Source organism: Streptopelia decaocto (assembly GCF_964273445.1).
Source record: "Streptopelia decaocto genome assembly, chromosome: 6".
Lineage (NCBI taxonomy): Eukaryota > Metazoa > Chordata > Aves > Columbiformes > Columbidae > Streptopelia > Streptopelia decaocto.
Genome location: NC_138660.1, coordinates 46596309 through 46615714, shown reverse-complemented (window position 1 = coordinate 46615714; position 19406 = coordinate 46596309). Strand labels below are relative to the sequence as shown.

The 19406-nt window shown below is 39.2% G+C and overlaps 1 protein-coding gene across 1 annotated transcript; it reads left to right on the top strand.

The window, feature by feature from the left end:
• The first annotated feature begins 3344 nt into the window (after positions 1-3344).
• On the top strand, positions 3345-18035 carry PDK1 (pyruvate dehydrogenase kinase 1). The gene is made up of 11 exons (XM_082056587.1): positions 3345-3736; positions 6919-7060; positions 9735-9806; positions 10438-10622; positions 10898-10987; positions 11299-11376; positions 13314-13390; positions 14062-14160; positions 15109-15219; positions 16446-16559; positions 16687-18035. Exons 1-11 carry the CDS (start codon positions 3619-3621, stop codon positions 16825-16827), a joined length of 1227 nt encoding a protein of 408 aa, XP_081912713.1. The 5' UTR covers positions 3345-3618; the 3' UTR covers positions 16828-18035.
• Positions 18036-19406: the final 1371 nt, after the last annotated feature.

Below are 19406 nucleotides of genomic sequence, written 5' to 3'. Positions count from 1 at the left end.
GCTAAATGGATTAAAAGAAATGTTTGTAGGACATTGCTTGGTTTCTTGAAATAGAGGCCAACAGTTAATATTACAGAGCTGAGAAACGTACCATTGCCAGCCACCTTATGAGACAGGCTGTGGCTGATTCCAGTTTAGCAAGGAGGAATAACTTAAAATAGCCATCTTGGACTAGACCAGATCACCCAAATCAGCATCTTACCTCTGACAACAGCCAATAGTCAAGCAGTGGGATGGCTGTTCTTTGCCCTTCTTGGTCCCACACAAAAAGTTAATGCTCAACTTCAGTAGCTATGTAGTATATTTTCCCATTGAAGAAAAAGCTATCCAGGACAATCAATTACAGAATTCCTCCAACTGCCTTCTGATCTTGAGTCATGAAGTAGTACACAGCAAAAATTCACAAACTCCAAAGTTTAATTATACACTGAATAGAAAAGAGCCCATCTCTATGTTTTTCTTGAACCTGCTACAGAGTGTCAACTCACACAGAAACCTCTCTATATTCTTATCAACTTTGTTGCCATTTTTATATCTATCTTTTTATTCCTGCAAAAAAAGAAACCAAAGCCATATCAAAGCAGTGTAACCCTAAGAACATTTCCTAGCATAGCAAAAGCGCCTAAACTTACTGACAAAAACCTAAGAACAAAACCAAACCTTCGGGCAGAGTAAGTACACAAATTGAAAAGAGACATGGATAGATGGAACAGATGACTGCACAGGCATCAGAGCAAAGCATATTAACCACTGAAAGAGAGAGCTATTCTATGATATCTGTACCTGGCAACTTCACTTCTTCTTCTTAACCTATAATGCACCTATTTTGGAGGAAAGAGTGGAAAAGAAAGACAGGGGAAAAAAATAGGTGCACCAATACATGCAGCAACTGTGACTTCGAGTAAGAGCTTATCTGTAGCATCACCTTAACAAATCAAGAACTCTTTCTATGGAACACACTGCAAGAATGCAATGCTTCAAATTATCTTATTAAACCTTAAATGCCATGTTAAATTTTAAATTGAAAGCAGAAAATAAAATGTAATTGCTTAAGATTAAAACTAAATGCTACACTATTATCTTGAATTCTTGATTTGTTCTGTCCCATTTATGTATCCAGGTGTATTATAATTTTAGGAGCACCAATAAAGCAGGAATGAGTAGAAAAATGCCAAATGGCAAAAAAGAAAACATTTCTCCTTTTTGGTTTATATAAGAATTTATAGAAATTAGCAAATCAGAAACTCCAGCTAGTCTTGCACCGGATCCAATCAGAGTAAGTCCCCATGTGATGGTTTGACTGAAACAGAGTTAGTTTTCATGCAGTTAGAAACTCTTCTTTTTCACAGCTAGGATGGTGTTTGTTTTGGATTTAGTATGAGAATACTGTGATAACATGCTAGGTTTCCCATGTTTTGCCTGAGAAAAGCTAACTTATTTCCTCTCAGTGATTTTCTAGTGTTTGGCATTTGATATAAAGATAATGTAAAAACTTGCTGATATCTTGGCTGTTGTCAGGGAGACCAATGTCTTTCTGGGCTCTCTATCTGCAGGTGGGAGGCAGCTGGGGAGCATAGATGGGGCGACCTTGACTGACATCCAGGCTGATCAATGAAAATATTCCCTACCATTAGCATCATGCTCAGTATATAACTGGAGTTGGCCTTTCCAGCCAGTTAGATCCATTCTGGATTTCTGTTAGTTTGGCCTTTTGCAGGTGGCCTTACCCATGAGTTTCTCCCTTTCCTTTCAGTTCTCTCCCCTACTTGGTGGGGAGTGAGCGAGCAGCTATTGTCATCTTTGATGCTGGCATTAAACCACAACACCCCAGAAAATCATCAATGACAGAAACAAGTTTTAAAAACAGATAGGGAGAGAGAAAGGGAATTCAAAATATTCTCCAATATTTTAACAGAACATGTTTACATGGATCCCTCTCTGATCAGCAACTTAAACAAGACCAAGAAAACACCTTTAGGTAAACAGAAAGGGCTTGTTCTGCTCTGAACACAGCATGTAATGAATTGTCACAATCTGTTCTCCACAGTTACTTCTGTGACTGCTCATGCTGCATAATTTTCCCCTGAGACAAGTGCTCACTGTTTACACTATTGAGAATGGGCTCCAGCTTAAAGTACAATGATTCATTTAGCCTCTGACAGCTTTTGTCACATCTTCTGGCCGGGGACTGCTGTCCAAAGATAACTTTAGGCAGTAGGCCAGTTTTTAAGGCATGCCTGTGAGCTGAGACATCAGGCATTGAGACAGTAAGGTATAGGCATAAAAGATGAAGCCAGTCAGGAGCCATCATAAGAAATTGCAACAAATACCCAACTCACTGCTTGTAGGCACTGCCTTAAAAGAGTGCTGGCTCACAACTAAGAGGCCATCATAAAACGATTTTAAGCACAGCAATTCATAGGTAGGAGCCCTAAACCATTACAAACTTAGGTGACATAAACCATTATTTGGTGCTTCTGGGAGCAGCCTACAAGCAGAAATAAAGCAAAACCTGTGAGTAACCTCTATTTGTAGAAGCCTTACAGAGACACACAAGCTGTTCGTTCACCCCATTAGCCACTGTTCCCTAACCACAACAGAAGCAGCCATGCACTTTTGGCACAAGACAAAGGTCCAGTCTGATTATAAAGCAGATGAAGCAGTCTAATCCTGAACTACTGTTTCATTCTTACATATTATCAGTGCAGTTACTGCTCATAAAATTGCCTCTGTAGGCAGACTGATTCAATGTTTTCTGTATTTCAATGCAACATAAAAAAAAAACAAACCCTTAATGCACTATGGTATCTTCATCTGTCTAATGAGAGGCTCCAAGCAATCCAACAAAGCACTGAACAGATTAACGTGACAGAAATAGCAATATGATTCCTGCTCTAGCAGAGGCCACTGGATATCCATCCCTGGACATCTATAGGGTTAGGGATAAGCCATGGATACAAGGCATGTTTAAAGGAAACCAATAAATATTTAAGAGTTGATTTCACAAGATAAAGTTATGGAGCAAATACAAGCATCCACAATAACAGAAGCAAATAATCTAGAGCCAGATCCACTACTGTATGGTATTGTACACAATTCTGAATTACAGGAGTCAATATCTACGCTGCAGTAAGTTTATCAGAAATGCTTATAATAACTCTTAACTGCCTTTTTTTTGTTTGGTCCCGGCCCCGGCCCCCATCCCCTCAGCGCCCCCGTGGGGCCGCTGCCGCCGGTCCCCTCACGGCCTCCCGCCCCGCAGCTCTTCACCAGGAAGGCAGGGACACCCCCCGCCCCGAGTACCGCCACCGTACCTGTCCGAGGCTGGGCTCCTCCTGGGGCGGACCGCCGCCCCCTCCCGGCGAACAGCTGAGCGGCCGCCTCAGGGGCTGCGACCCTGCCCGCGGGGGCCGGGCTGTTCGGGGCGCCCCCGCCCCGCTCCCTCGGAGCCGCCCCGCCGCCGCTGCGTGGGGCTGGGCCGGGCGGAGACACCCACCTCCTCGGGCACCTCCTCCCGGTCGTGCGGCGGAGGCCGCGGCCTGGGCCGGGGGAGCTGGCGTGGCGGGAAATGGCGGCGGAGCCGGGCTGAGCCGAGCTGTGGGGGACGAGAGCGGCGCCATGAGGCTGCTACGCGCCCTCCTGCGTGGCGCCTCCCCGGGCAACATCCCGCAGCAGGTGGACTTCTACTCGCGCTTCTCCCCTTCGCCGCTCTCTATGAAGCAGTTCCTGGACTTCGGTGAGTGCCCGGGGTGCCCGGCCCGGCCCTCCCCGCCGCACCGCCCGCAGGTGCCGTGAGCAGCGGGGCGCGCGGCGCCGGCGCGGCCACGAGCTGCCCCTGCCGCGCGCCCCGCAGTGTGTGCTCGCTCCCCAGCGCCGCCCGTTGGGGCAGACATGGCTCCGCTTCCTTCCCGGAGAAGGGAGCCCACTTGGCTCCTTCCCCGGAGCCTGGAATTGTGGCAAGGTTGAAATGTCGCTGAAAACTCGCAGTTTTGGGCATTGCAAAAGTAGCTTGTTGTTTTCCTGCAAAGCTTGCAGCGTTGGGGAAGAGGGTGGAGATAGTTATGACAATTGGTACTGTTAACAAGGTGACCCAGGTGAGGCTTGTTAAGCCCTTGGCAAGCTCTCAGCACGCAGCCTTTTAGGGCTTATCGGACACGTGAAACGTTGAACCTCAGCTGGCGCCGAGGGGCTGAGACAATCAGCACTTGTCAGTCACACGTGTGTGCCCTGCAAAAACACCTCACCACAGGCTGCTGGTTTAGGGGTGGGAGAAGGACACACACATCAGGAGCCATCCCGGAGAACTAGGAATCCAGCCTTCAACAGGAGTAAACTGTTTCTGGTCTTACACTGTGTGCTAGAACTACTCCTAGTGCTCCCAGGTTTGACTGGCTGCTTGGTGACAGAAGGGATCACATGAATTGTTCTGTTCTGCTTCAAAGCAAAGACTACATAGAGAAGGTCTTGTAAGTCACACTGAGAAACCTTTTCAAAGTCTGGGGATGGAGCCATACTATAATACATTTTGTTTCTGTACCCAAAGCACTCTCATGCACATGAATGTTGTATATAAATATTTAACTAGCTATTGGTTTTTTACATTTTTGTAAGTAAAACATAACTAAGAACTCATCCTTAGACTCCAGACTTTGTATAAGTAGGAAGACTTACAAAGAAAAGTTAATCTTAACTAGCCACTGTCACTTCATCCATCTATTGTAATGAAATATATCCAACATTTAAAACTCTAGGTTTTTACAGGAGTAAAACATATATTCACATATATATGTCCCAACATATATTCTGTCGCTACCATACTTTTAAGCAAAGAATGTTGCAATTTGGAGCTCCCTGTGACCTGTATTATTTTACTACTAGAACACCGATAAAATAATGCTCACTTTAAAATCAGTGTTTTATTTTCAAGGCACAGTATTTCCTAATGCCAAAAGTCAGGCTACTTTTTTGCTGTTAGTACCTGAACACAAGGTAATCTTGAAAACTTCCCCCGCCTTTTACTTAGTGGTTTAATAAGAGATAGTAAAACTAATAAAAAAGGCAAAAAAATGAAGAGTGCAACATTGAGATGGTGTTTGTAAGATATTCTGGAGCCATTATAATCTGATGGTGTTTTCATTGGGGATTTTTTTGGCTCCTTTCACTAGAGTGAGAGCAGTCAAAAAGAAAATCATAAAATCTGGTAATGCTAACTTTAAAAACAAAGAAGTCTGCTTCTAGTTCCTCCAGGCTTCGATGTAGGAAACAAAATATTCCATAGGCAAACATAGGCCTGGATCACATCCATCAGTCACACCTTGGCTTATAGGCGCACAGTACTTTCTCTAGGACTGTATCCATTCTCTGCACAGGGAAACAAAGTCATTTGCCCATTCACTGAAGTCTTGCTTACCCTAAGCTGTCTTCCACATTTGACCCAGGATTGTAAAGATACAGCCTCCAGATACAGAAGTAATTTGTAAAATGACATTTGCTGAGTATCTGAGGCATGTGAAGATTATATTTTAATTCTAATACCTTCAATCTGACTTGTTAATGGAATTTTACCTGTGAAAAGGGAAAGGTCAGTAACAGTCATGTCAAAAACGTAATCTGACTAGGGAGAAGAATGAGTTGTTCTGGGCGGAGGTCAGATGTAGACAGTGTATAATACTGGTGTCACTGGGGAGGAACTTCTTATAAGCTATTTACTTTTTTATTAAGTTAACTGACATTCTCTCATCAGTGTCCTTTATGACATATCTGAGTCTGTTGTATTAAACAAAACTACTCCATTTCAATTTGATGAAGATTTTTCCTGTTTAAGACCCTACCCCAGCTTCTTTTTCCATTTCCCCTCCTTTAATCTTCTTCCCCAACTCCCCCTTGCCAAAAAGAAGGAGTGAACAGAGCAGAAACACCAGAGTTAATTTTTAGGAGTTACCTGTTGTGAAACACCAAGCCTGAGGTATGTACTTCACTGCAGCAGATGAACAGGTTAGTAAGTCCCGATGCTGTTGACATGACACTCTAGAAGCCTAGAAAGAAGTCTGGCTGAGAATGAAGTACAGCATTCCTTAGCATCTTCCCCATTCCACACTCTCCTTTCTCACCTACTAAATCAACCATTGTGGGGGGAAATTTAGATATAGATCCTAATAACCACATACAGTTGTCACTCACACAGATCACACCTGTCCTTATAAAAGGACGGGTCACTTATCAACAGGTGAAGTAATTTAGCTTCTAGCTTTTAAAAATGTAAAAAAATTGAAAATGTATGTGAGAACTACTCCTGTAATGACAAGGCACAGTAGCTGTCCTACTTTCACTTATCTCTCAATGTTTATGTGACTTCATTCATCTGTCTTCTGTTCCTGTAAGACAGTGCATTTAAACTACAACAGATTTAGCTGAAAATGAAAAAATATCACAGAATTTATGGTAATTCAGTAAGATCAGTGATCCAGCAGGGTGTATAGGACCATGATACTTTCTCAAGCATCCCTCCCATAGTTTCCTGTGCTGGTTTCATTTGCTGCTCTGACACACTCAGAATGACATACTGTTTGACCGGTGCTCGTTACAGTCAATGTTTGCTGCAAATAAAATGAACAATTTACACGGATAAAGGCAATATTTAAAGTTGAATAGCATGGGTCTGCAACTATTGCACAAGTTACTCTTTATGTATCGAAGATTCTTGTTATGATAACAAGGCTGGTAGGTTTCAATATGAATTTACATTTTGAACTGTAAGCTGGCTGCTGCCATGAAAGAAACATTACCTTACCAGACTGGCTGAGTCAACTTTAAAACCAAACCACAGACCTTTTACACCAGAAAGTAAGAGTTTGTGTAGTTCTCTACCATGAGGGCTGACTTTATTCTGATGTTGTCATATATTTATTTTGGTCTTAGGATCTGAAAATGCTTGTGAAAAGACTTCATTTATGTTTCTGCGACAAGAGTTGCCTGTGAGACTGGCAAACATAATGAAGGAAATAAGCCTGCTTCCAGACAACCTCCTCAAAACACCTTCAGTCCAGCTGGTGCAGAGCTGGTAAGAACAACATCATTTTGTACCTTTAAGGGTGACCTTCTGCATGTACACAAATTGGAGGAGTAACTCTTTCTATTCTATAGAAAGTACGTTTCATGTGTTCATTACATGAACATCACTTGGATGTGGATGGATGGTGGCAGAGCGGTGGATGTTGTCTACCTTGACTTCAGTAAAGCCTTTGACACAGTCTCCCACAGCACCCTCACAGCTAAGTTGAGGAGGTGTGGTCTAGACAATAGAGTAGTGAGGTGGGTTGCAAACTGGCTTAGGGAGAGAAGCCAGAGAGTGGTAGTCAATGGTGCGGAGTCTAGTTGGAGGCCAGTATCTAGTGGAGTGCCCCAAGGGTCAGTGCTGGGGCCAATATTATTCAATATATTCATTAACGACTTGGACGAGGGAATTGAGTGTACTATCAGCAAGTTTGCTGATGACACCAAGCTGGGAGGAGTGGCTGACACGCCGGAGGGCTGTGCTGCCATCCAGCGGGACCTGGACAGGCTGGAGAGCTGGGCAGGGAATAACCTGATGAAATTTAACAAGGACAAGTGTAGAGTCCTGCATCTGGGCAGGAACAACCCCAGGTTCCAGTATAGGTTGGGAGATTACATATTAGAGAGCAGTGTAGGGGAAAGGGACCTGGGGGTCCTGGTGGACAACAGGATGACCATGAGCCAGCACTGTGCCCTTGTGGCCAGGAAGGCCAATGGCATCCTGGGGTGTATTAGAAGGGGGGTGGTTAGTAGATCGAGAGAGGTCCTCCTTCCCCTCTACTCTGCCCTGGTGAGACCACATCTGGAATATTGTGTCCAGTTCTGGGCCCCTCAGTTCAAGAAGGACAGGGAACTGCTGGAGAGGGTCCAGCGTAGGGCAACGAAGATGATTAAGGGAGTGGAGCACCTCCCTTATGAAGAAAGGCTGAGGGAGCTGGGTCTCTTTAGTTTGGAGAAGAGGAGACTAAGGGGGGACCTTATTAATGTTTATAAATATATAAAGGGTGAGTGCCATGAGGATGGAGCCAGACTCTTCTCAGTGGCAAACAATGATAGGACAAGGGGTAATGGGATCAAGCTGGAACACAAGAGGTTCCACTTAAATTTGAGAAGAAACTTCTTCTCAGTGAGGGTGACAGAGCACTGGAACAGGCTGCCCAGGGAAGTTGTGGAGTCTCCTTCTCTGGAGACATTCAAAACCCGCCTGGACATGTTCCTGTGCGACCTCACCTAGGTGTTCCTGCTCCAGCAGGGGGATTGGACTAGATGATCTTTTGAGGTCCCTTCCAATCCCAAACATACTGTGATACTGTGATACTTACTTGGACTGAGTGAACATCCCAATATGACACAAATCAGAACAGAAACTAAATAAGCAGACTTGGAAAAAAATCTTTAGAAGCAATTAGAGAACCCAAAAGGGAATTAGAAATAATTAACTACTGCAGATAGTTATGTGTGATAATTCAGTAAAACCAAAAATCCACCAGAACAATGTTTAATAGGAGAATTACCTAAAATGAAGAAGCTAGTTGAAGAAACCAACAGAAGCAGCCTAATGCAAAAAATACTTGCAAAACTTAGTTGAAACCATTTAAAAGACAGGTTATTGCAGATTAAGAGTAAAGGTGTGGAAAATACAAAGGAAGAGCAACAGGAAGCTCCCAGAGCCAAAATATTTAAACCAGAAAGAATACAGTGGTATTAAAATAAAAAGGACATCCTTTGTAAAGTAAAATTTGCTTTCAAGTAAGGAACTTACACATAGTGAGACAAAACTTGTAAGATGAAAGCAAAACAAATAGATTGCTTGGCAACTGCTAAAGGCACAGGGCTATCTGGAAAATCTTTTAAGAGAACAGAAAATCTGCCAGTGAAGAAGTGGTATTGATTAGGTGACTAATATAAAAAGAGCTATTAATGAAGACAAAGGCTCTTGAAACACAAATGCTTAAATTCTTGTGATACTAAATGACATGGATCAAATAGGAAATGAATTTCACTTGGACAAATGCAAAGCAGAGCATGGGGTGGAGCCTCCTCCCCCTGTATACTTGCTTGCTTACGACGGAAAAAGACATTTTGATGCTACTGGGGATATTTGAATGTGCCAGTTGATGGGCAAGAAGGCAAATAGTGTTAGGAACTAAGTGACAAATGGGGAGGAATACAATTGTACCACTGTGTTAGCCCATTATTCCCCTGAATTGCATGCAGTTTTAGTCACTCCATCCTGAACAGAAAAGACCGAGAGGGATAATCAGAGGGTTGGAACATTTTCTGCGTGAGAAGAAACCAAATAGAATTCTTCAGCTTGGAAAATACACATCTAAGGAAAGGGACGGCAGAAATACTTAAATCCTGAACAAGCTGGGAAGATTTTCTAATAACAGGAACTAGCTGGGGCTGCAAATAAGTGATCACCTACTGGGTTTAAAGCACAAGGATGATCTTCTATGCATTCTAATTAAATTGTGGAATTCATTGCTCTGGAAATTTTAGAAGAAAACATCATTAACAGATTCAAAAAGATCTAACAAAATTCACAGGGAATAGGTCAATGGGATATATCAAATACAGTGATCTGAAATAAGCAACCTTGGTAGACCATAAATTGCTAACTGAAGGGATCTGGGGGAAAATACTAGAATTGGTTTTTGTCATGTTTCTTTTGTTTAAAGGTATGTCCAAAGTCTTCAGGAGATCCTTGACTTTAAAGACAAAAGTTCAGAAGATTCAGGGGTTGTTAATAGGTAAGGATTTGCTGTCACATATATTAATATTATGTTAATATTATGTATAAGGATTGGCAAGAAAATGATAGCTTAAGAAAAATTTCAGCTATCTCCAGTCTTTACATAAGAACTGCAGTAATGTTATCCCCTGTCCCTAAAAGGAGGGTACATTAAAACATGAAACAAAACACTTTTACACTGTATCATTCTGGTCAGGTCTTTTTTTTTACACTGAAGAAGCTACGAATACATTAAACTTGACCAAATGTTTACCAGTTCCTTACTTGTAATGTTGGAACTGATGTATGGAGCTTTTCACCTGTAGAGTAGGTTTGGTCATCACTGGCTGATAATAACTGCCATTTGGCAGGCATGGGATGATCTGCATGAAAATGGTGGCAGTCTTCTCCTTTTCTTGGCAGTAATGAAGATAATAAATAATGATTTTGTAAACAGTAAAGAATGATTGAAGACAGATTGTTTCGATGTTAGTTGCTTGAAATATTCTCTAAAGACTGACTTGTCTCACTGCCATAGGCAGACCTGTGATATTCCTGTACATAATTGTCTTCATTTTTGTAGGCAGATACGCTGTTTGCCAGTATTAAATCGACTTGAGAGTGAAATACTAACAATGTATTAATTTTAGTTTTACAGATACTGTCATAAAAATCCGGAATCGACACAATGATGTAATTCCTACGATGGCTCAAGGAGTAGTAGAGTACAAGGAGAGCTTTGGCATTGATCCAGTGACCTCACAGAATGTGCAGTATTTTTTAGACCGTTTCTACATGAGTCGCATTTCAATTAGAATGCTCCTTAATCAACACTGTAAGTGCCAGTGTTGAAAAGAGGGCAAATGATACCTGTACTGCATCAGTATACTTACTTTTCATTTTTAATGACTTAGTATGTACTTAAATGCTTCTTAGGAGTACACAATTTGCTTTACTAAACTCAATACAGTTCTTAAAATATTAACAGTAGGCTTTCAGGTATGGTGAAGATCGGAATTATAGGTTGCCTATAAATTTCTGTTTAGCAAAAATGAAGACACAAACTAAAATTATAAAATTAGGTATTAAATAATATTTTCTTTTCGGCAGCTTTGCTGTTTGGTGGGAAATTGAATCCAGCTCATCCAAAACACATTGGAAGCATTGATCCTAGCTGCAATGTTGTTGGAGTTATTAGAGGTAAATTCAGCAGATGAACAAGAATCCTGAAAACTTACATGAATGTCTATACTGAGAGCCAATGCACATCTTGATATACATATACTGTTAGTTCTTTCATGCCTAGAGCAGAAGTTTTGATTTAAAGTGTAATAAAATTTTGTCGCTTTTCCCAATAGACCAATTTTTTCTGAGAAAATACCAAATCTTCCCGAGAGTCCACATCTACAGTGTTTTCTTTCTTGTTTTTTAGGGGTTATTTTTGGCAAACTGTAAAGGATTAAAAAAAAAAAGTGAAGAGGGAAATGTAACTTTCTGTCTTTTTATTATAGATGGCTATGAAAGTGCCAAGACACTTTGTGATTTGTATTACATGAGCTCTCCAGAACTCATCCTTGAAGAGCTGAATGGTAAGTGAATACGGGATGAGGCAATCTCAAACGTAACAATGGCTTCTTCTAAAGTAGCTGGTGGTGAAGTGTTTTCTGTCCACTTTCCATATAGATAATTCATTCTCTATATCTACTGTTGGGGGGGGTGTTTGTTTTTGTTTTTAATCTGGCAGAAGGCTTTCCCTATTCCTTCCTTTAATTAGAAAACTGAAATCAGTAGAAAGGATTTTGACTCTACAGCTGTTGAAGTAACAGATTTTAGCAGCTTCCTTCCCCCCGCTAAGGTTTCTTCTATGTCTTCACCCTACACTGTCTATTGCATCTCACAGTCTGCGTTTCTTAGGATACTTTTAAGATTTATACTAAACATTCCATTCTAGTTTCTCTTGCTTATTCAGCTATCAGGTTCTTGCAGCTGTAGTTAGATATAGTCCACTCAAGTTGTGGTAAAAATTATTTGAAACCATTGGCTGTGACTTGAAAACAGTTTACAACTGTGTTGCTGTGAACTCAGAGGGCAGCTATTGTCCTCATGGTTCTTGCTGAATGCTAAAGAGCTTTTCTGACACTACTCATTAGAGTACTTTTCAAGATACTAAATGCCAAGTTCAGACCAACCTACAAAAACAAGCAATCAAAACTGCTTCTACAAGTAATTACAAAAGCCAAAGTGCAACCACAGTAATGTGGCCTGTGAAGCTAAAGGCAAAGACAGTGTGGCCTTGACTACACCTTACAGATCTTTTCTTCCTACTGTACAAAACCTGTCATTCTGTATCTAGGTTAAAGGGTTTACCTCTCTCCGTCTTTAGAGCACAACACAAAAATCATTTGTAAGAAACTATCAGTCACACTAGCTAATTCTCTGTACTGAGGTGAATGGGTTCCAGAAGTCAGACCAAACAGTTCATTTTTTATAAAAGGACTGACCTTTTGCTCAGTGAATTGTGAAGGTGAGTTAAACCTGATCCAGGCCACATGCACATTCCTTGCTGACAGCTGAGAGTGGAGCCCATTATTTCCACCACCCCCTGCCCCCAGCTTTTATATTTTTGCTGGGTACATAATTTGTTCTAGATCTTTTGACATCACTGGTCTTTGACATTTATGTTCATAAAGCACTGGTCACTAACGCAGTCTGGTGAGAAATTATTTGTTGAACTGAAAGGACCTTAAGAGCCAGAAGAATTTTCTGAGCAACCTTTCCTTAATTTTTGATATAATGAACATGTTCCCATGATGTATTTTCTAGAATTTCTTTTTATATGTTTGAAAATGAGACCAGTTTTTTTAGACAGAACTGTCTATATATTTTTGTAGGGTTTCTTGTTAGAAATCAGCTAATGTCTCAATTAATCCAAGAATAGGTTGTGCTGTAGTTACTATTTGGTGCATTATAGGATCATAAGATAATTTGGGCTGGGAGGGACCTCAGAAGGCTTCTAGCTTGACCTCCTGCTCAAAGCAGGGACAGCTGTGAGGTCAGACCAAGTTGCTCAAAGCTTTATCCAGTTTGGTCTTACAATTCCTTCAAGGACAATGACTATGTAACATCTCTGGGCAGCCTGGTTCGACGCTTAACTGCCATGGTGAAAGAGTTTTTGTCTATATCCAGTATAAACCTCTGTTATTTCATCTTATTTGCTTCTTGTCCTCCCCACCACCTGAAGAGCCTGACTCTGTCTTCATTATAACCTCCTCAGAGGTGTTAGAAAGCAACTATGATATGACCTAATCAGTGATGCCACAGTGGGTTTTAAGATTAATTTCTAATGCAGCAAGCAAATTTGAAAATCCGGACTATGACTTTTGATTAACATACAACTTTCCAAAAGATTTCTGTTCAAATTGGCTTCGCTTGTAAATTCTTTCAACAGTACAAATACACATTTTAAATAACTATGGGAATGAATAAAATATATGTGGTTCGCTATTTAATTGACTCTTTTCTCCAGTTAAGTCACCAGGACAGCCCATGCAAGTGGTGTATGTGCCATCACATCTCTATCACATGGTTTTTGAACTTTTCAAGGTCTGTCTACTTATACAATTCTTTTATACTTCTTTGTTTACTGAGATTGTATTTGTTTGACTTTTGAACCAATTCTAAATAACAGTGTGTTTTTGCAAGTTAAAACCTGTTGCTGTTCAACTGCAGGAAGGTACCTAAATTGTACTATTTAGACAAACAGTAACTGCAAAGTAAATGAACAGCTTTGGAAGATGTATCTCCTTTGCCTTGCCACTGAGTACATCCAACACATTCTTGAGTAGACAGCTTTCTCAAAAAGAAAGTTAAAATGTATAAAAACATTAGTTAATAAAGCAAGTGAGAATAAGATATAAAATTTTGGGGACATCTTCAAATTTAGTATAAGGTGCAACAGGTTCTATAGAGCTTTCCTCAAGCAGTTCAATTCTACATTTTCTTGATCTTTGTGTCATATTGCATGTACTATGCATTATAAAGAATTGTACAAATAAAACTGTACATTAAAATATTGTTCTAAAAAATTAAATATTTGGTGTCTATTCTAATAAACTACATACTGATACTGAATAAGTATCTAAAAGTGCTCTAAAACCATATATGTTTGTCCTGTTTCTGAAATATATGACAAAAATAACTCTTCTAAATCGATATTTTAAGATAACATACCAAAACAGTAAGAACAGGATTTAAGTTGTACTTGAAAATTGCAGAATGCGATGAGAGCCACCATGGAACATAATGCTGATCGATGCATTTATCCTCCAATTCATGTATACGTCACACTGGGAAACGAGGATTTAACTGTGAAGGTAACTTTATTGCTTTTTTTTAAAAATTATTTTGAATAGTTTTTATTTTTTTCCTTGTCATAGGCAGTGTATTACTAACTTTAGCTGGTGATCTGGTTCAAAAAATAGATTGTATGTAATGATGTAGTTGCAAGTAACAAGACCATTATGGAATTTCACATACTACTGAGTCTGTAGGAAATTATGAAGAGGTTGCGGTCACACTGAAGGCTCTCCAAAAGAATTCTGTGCTTTTGTCACACTCATGTCATGCCTAGCTTATAAGCAAAGTAGCATCTTTACAGAATTGTAATATCAGCATTTTGTACATGAAAATGACAGAGCTATAAAGATGTGACGCAACTAAAAAAAGGGAAAAAAAAGTTGTATATTCCATGCAAATCAAACCTCCCTGAAGTACAGTTTGCAGAGTAATTTCTTTTTCTTCTGTACAACATCCATGTTGGATTTCAAAGACCAACTGCAAGCACTGGCTTTTTCATAGCTCTGACAAAACTGTGGTAAAACAGTTCTTCTGACTTACTTCTTCAGTAACAGGTTTTAATAGATTGTATTTAACTGGCATTGTTCCTGAGAAATTGAGATAAAAATACACAGAACCTGGCATTTGCTAAAATTAGTAGGTATAGATACTGATTTCAGACAAAATTGAGTTATGAACAAGGTTAAAGTAATATACAAGTAGAACTTTCTTGCTTCCAGGAGGTTATGAATGCTTCTTATGGTAGTATTTTATTTAAAAGTTTTGGGTCAAGGGATGAAAGGATTCATTCTCTCTCTGGTCATTGCTGTAGCTCAGAGATGAGACTTTAAGAAAACCCACAATTTAATACAGACAACTTTATATTATGTTTTACCTGAACTTTCTCTGGATCACTGTTTGAAAGAAGTTGTCTTTTTATAAAATGTATTCAGGGACATAATGCTACATGTTCCTTCTTGTTCCAGATGCGTGATCGTGGTGGAGGTGTTCCTATGAGGAAAATTGATAGACTGTTCAACTACATGTATTCAACAGCACCACGTCCACGCGTTGAGACATCACGAGCTACACCTTTGGTATGCCAATCTTTTATACCTTGTCATCTTGGATATGTTTAATTTTCACAAAAGAAACCACTTAGCCAAAGCTATGGTGTACTGATTTTATAGATACAAGTATCACCATTTGAATATTATAGCTTAATTCAAATATTTTTCTGAAAATAACTGGAAAATTCCATAAAATCCTGAAATACCCAAAACTATTTAAACTTGTTCAAGATTCTGTTTTTCTGTACCAAATATACAGATCAGCTACCTAAAGCAGAACACTTAGCCATGCTGCATGTACTGCAGTAAGGACAGGACCCTGAATTCTTGTTGTGGCAACTAAACTAAAGGAAAAATAATTATAGCAACGATTTCGGATCAAGTCCATAGTATTATTTGTACCGTGCAGTCAGTTGTACCATCCCCCTGCAAGGATGAAGGTAATGCAGATGTGAGAGGGCATACAAAGTAGCTACTTTGGTTTTGTGTGAACTTAATAGATACACAAGAAAAAAAGCCTTGGCTCTCCATAAGAAGCTCTGAACAGCTTTCCTGAATGTATTCTCTCACACTGCATCATTCAGAGTGTGTTTTATAAATGTATACAGTGTTCTGCATCTGTATGACTGTGCAACTCATTAAACACTAGGTCTTTAAAGAGAAGTGTCCTGTATGTTGAGAGATTACCTCTAAAATTTAGTAGACAAAAAAAAAAAAAAAAAATTATATATATATATATATATACACACACACACACACACATATATATATATATATGTACTTAACACTTCAGGGCTATGTCCAGCTATTGGAAACAGGGCTAGACAGAATTTTAGTAAAAGCTACAAATTCATAGATGTTGCTTCTTGGACCTTTTTTACATATCCCCATGATGAACTGTATCTGACTGAAGTACTCAGTATTCATATTACAAGATTAGCAGCTCCATGATGCATAAGAGAGACTCAGTGTGGTCTTCTCTAATGGTGTCATCTCTTCTTGAGAAAGCAACCATAATACAAGAAGTGTTGTGTAGCAGCCCTGTCTGACAAAGGAATAAAACAATTTTCTCATAATCACAATCATCCATGCATTCTTCTGTCTCTGGGCTCTATAATAGTTCTGGGGGGTATAAAAGTTTACATTTGAACAACTTCTCTTCCTCTCAAACATCATGTGCTTAGTTTGTCTATTTACCAAAACCACCACTGCTTGATGCAATTAATGAAAATACACTTTTTCTCCTGTACCAGGCTGGATTTGGTTATGGCTTACCCATATCACGTCTGTATGCACAGTATTTCCAAGGAGACCTCAAACTGTATTCCTTAGAAGGCTATGGTACAGATGCAGTTATTTACATAAAGGTATGATGCAACACTTTACTATTTAAAATTTATCGGCAACTCTAATTCAACTGCTAATGGAAATCCTTGATCTGTTACTGTAACTTTGATTAAAAGAATTGTCAGCTACAGTCTTCTCTACTTACAGGCCTTATCAACAGAATCAATTGAAAGACTCCCTGTGTACAACAAAGCAGCCTGGAAACATTATAAAGGAAACCATGAAGCAGATGATTGGTGTGTGCCAAGCAGTGAGCCAAAAGACATGACCACTTTTCGCAGTATATAGCATTTTCCTCAACAGTTTGTAAGAAGTAGATATGTCTGAAAAGGGAATTTAAAAGACCTGATTTACACCAAGATGCTGAGCCACATTTGATACGTGAAGATAATTGTAAGTGGAGTAACAAAAGGTTCAATGTAATTATTCTTTTCTGGAATTTAAAAACAAAACATCAACCAAAACCTAAGAAAACCTCCAAACCCATACATACTTTTAAATTTTAAGTGAGAAGGTCACACTTAATTTGTTCCACTTTCTATTTATGACTACTTTCAGTAGCTAAGTCAAGTCAAAGAAGCAGTTATTTTGGTTTTGTAGGGACAAATGCAATCTGTATCACATCTGGTGAGAAATGTATTAATTCATATAATTAAAAAATTGTTTTGATAGAAGAACTATTGAAAAAGCTCACCAGTGCATATTTCCATTATTAATGAAAAACTCATGTAAGAAATCTGGAGGAACTCATTGCTATACGTTTGCAGCTGTATGGCACTTCCTATTCTTTTACTTAAGCATGCTGAAGCCTAATTTTGCAAAGTTAGATATTTTGCTTACATCAAGGTTTTTTGCAGCTGTAGAAATCACACTTAGGTCTGTAGGGATTAAAAATAAACAAAAGAAAAAAAATTTAGTTCTAGCTGCTACCACTGGTATAAGGTATCTCAGGTATATGTTATCAGTCATATTTGTTTGGTTGTAAAGTGCATATTTAATACATCTGAAAAACTTCTTTTGCCATGATCATTGTGAATTAACAAGTAGTGTTGGGTTGTGTATAGTAAAGATGCTATCTTGCATTTGCTTGTATTTCTGTAGGTAATACCAAAACACAGTATCAGTGTTCTAGCCCTACTGAGATCTCAGACTCGGGTATATCAGGTTACAGCTGTAAATGGAAACTACTTTAATAAACAGATTTTTAAAATTTGCCCTCAGGGCATTTTTATTACTTTGACAATAGAAACTACCTTCTCAGGAGTATTTATTAAAAAGTGGAATTAACAGGTTTTGAAAATACATTTGTGATATGCTTCTGGCCTCATTTTTATAGTTACTGGAGGTCACACTACGGAATACATGAGGTAAGCAGAATGTCTTTATCAGTCAAAGGCAAACTGTCAAAACATACAGGGAAGACAGAAAGGAATGAGTATAATATATCAGGTACAAAGTCCTATTTTAATAAAGGATTCAACCTCTTTTAATCCCTATTGTGCCACCTTTGTTCAAATCATACACATCTATGTATGCCTAATCCCTATTTTAAGAGTGATACAGTTAAAGACATCAATAACTAAGCCTTTCTCAGTTAATTGATTGCATGTAATTCTGTGATTTTTGTTCTGTAGCAGACATGCTGAATCCCTCTCAGAAATAATATGCCTACATTTTTCTAGTTTATTAGCTCTGCACACAGTAGAAGGCGAGATACCAGAGTGAAGAGAATAGCTGGTATGTTAGAAATTTAAGTAATGCTATTCTAGTTGTAGCTGAGCCAGATTAAAGATTATCACGTGCAACCTCCCCAGCCTAGTTCTGCATAACAAGAAAATGGTTTTATGCCCTGGTCAAGCTCCTGTAGGTCACTTTAACAGGAGTAGTTTACAGAATATACACTGTTAAACTAACACACTGAGGGAGGATTAATCTAGCTTAATTGCCACCAGAACAGTATAGTTACCTGCTCTACTCAAGCTTGTGGGCCCTCCGAGAGGGCCTGTTCATCTTCTTCACGAGAATGCGAAGTGGTGGCTGGCATACCTCTCAACCTGCATGGCTATGAGTGAGGAGAATCACTAGCTGTGCTTTTCTTCAACCCTGCAAGAGGATGTATGTGAAAATTCCATATGTTGTAAAATGAGGCCTGTACAAAACTTAGAGGGAATGCCTGCAGCTATTGCTTTTGCTAAACTGAAGCTGAAAGCTACAGCAAGGGATTTAAAAAAACTCAACTCTGAAGCTGAATGTTCTAGCTTTCACGTCAGCTTGGAAATGTTTAACTAACTTAAAGGAACTGATTTTAGTATCTGATTTTTAGTATCTGAGAACTACAAGAGATGTTTCAAAAAAAAAAAAATCTAACACTGTTTTCTAGAAAGTCTATGAAGTGTTTCATATGGTATTATTGAAATAAAACTTTTCATGCTCTCAGCTAGCTACCAATTGAATTCTGATTAGTAGTACAGCTTGCTGTGTAATTATGTTTGTATCTATCTCCTCACCTGCCACCCCATGTGATTGTGGTGAAAACACAAACGTAGTAATGTTTTGGTTTACAATGTTTAACCCTACTTACAAGTTTGATCTTTGATTGCTTTTGATTTAAATAGAAGTTCAGAAGATAATTTTTTTGCTTAGTAGTTTCGTTACTGTACTGAAGTCACTGCTAGCACACTTGGCTAGGTTGAAGTGAATCACTGTAGAGAACTGGTATACTAGCTCAGCTATCCAAATGCTGAGATTAATAGTTTTGTATGCAAATGAACTGTCTTGCACTGTAAAATTAATCTTGGTTTGTGTTAACATACATTTTTGAAAGAATCACTACATTTATTCATTAAAACTATTGTAAAAATTAAACT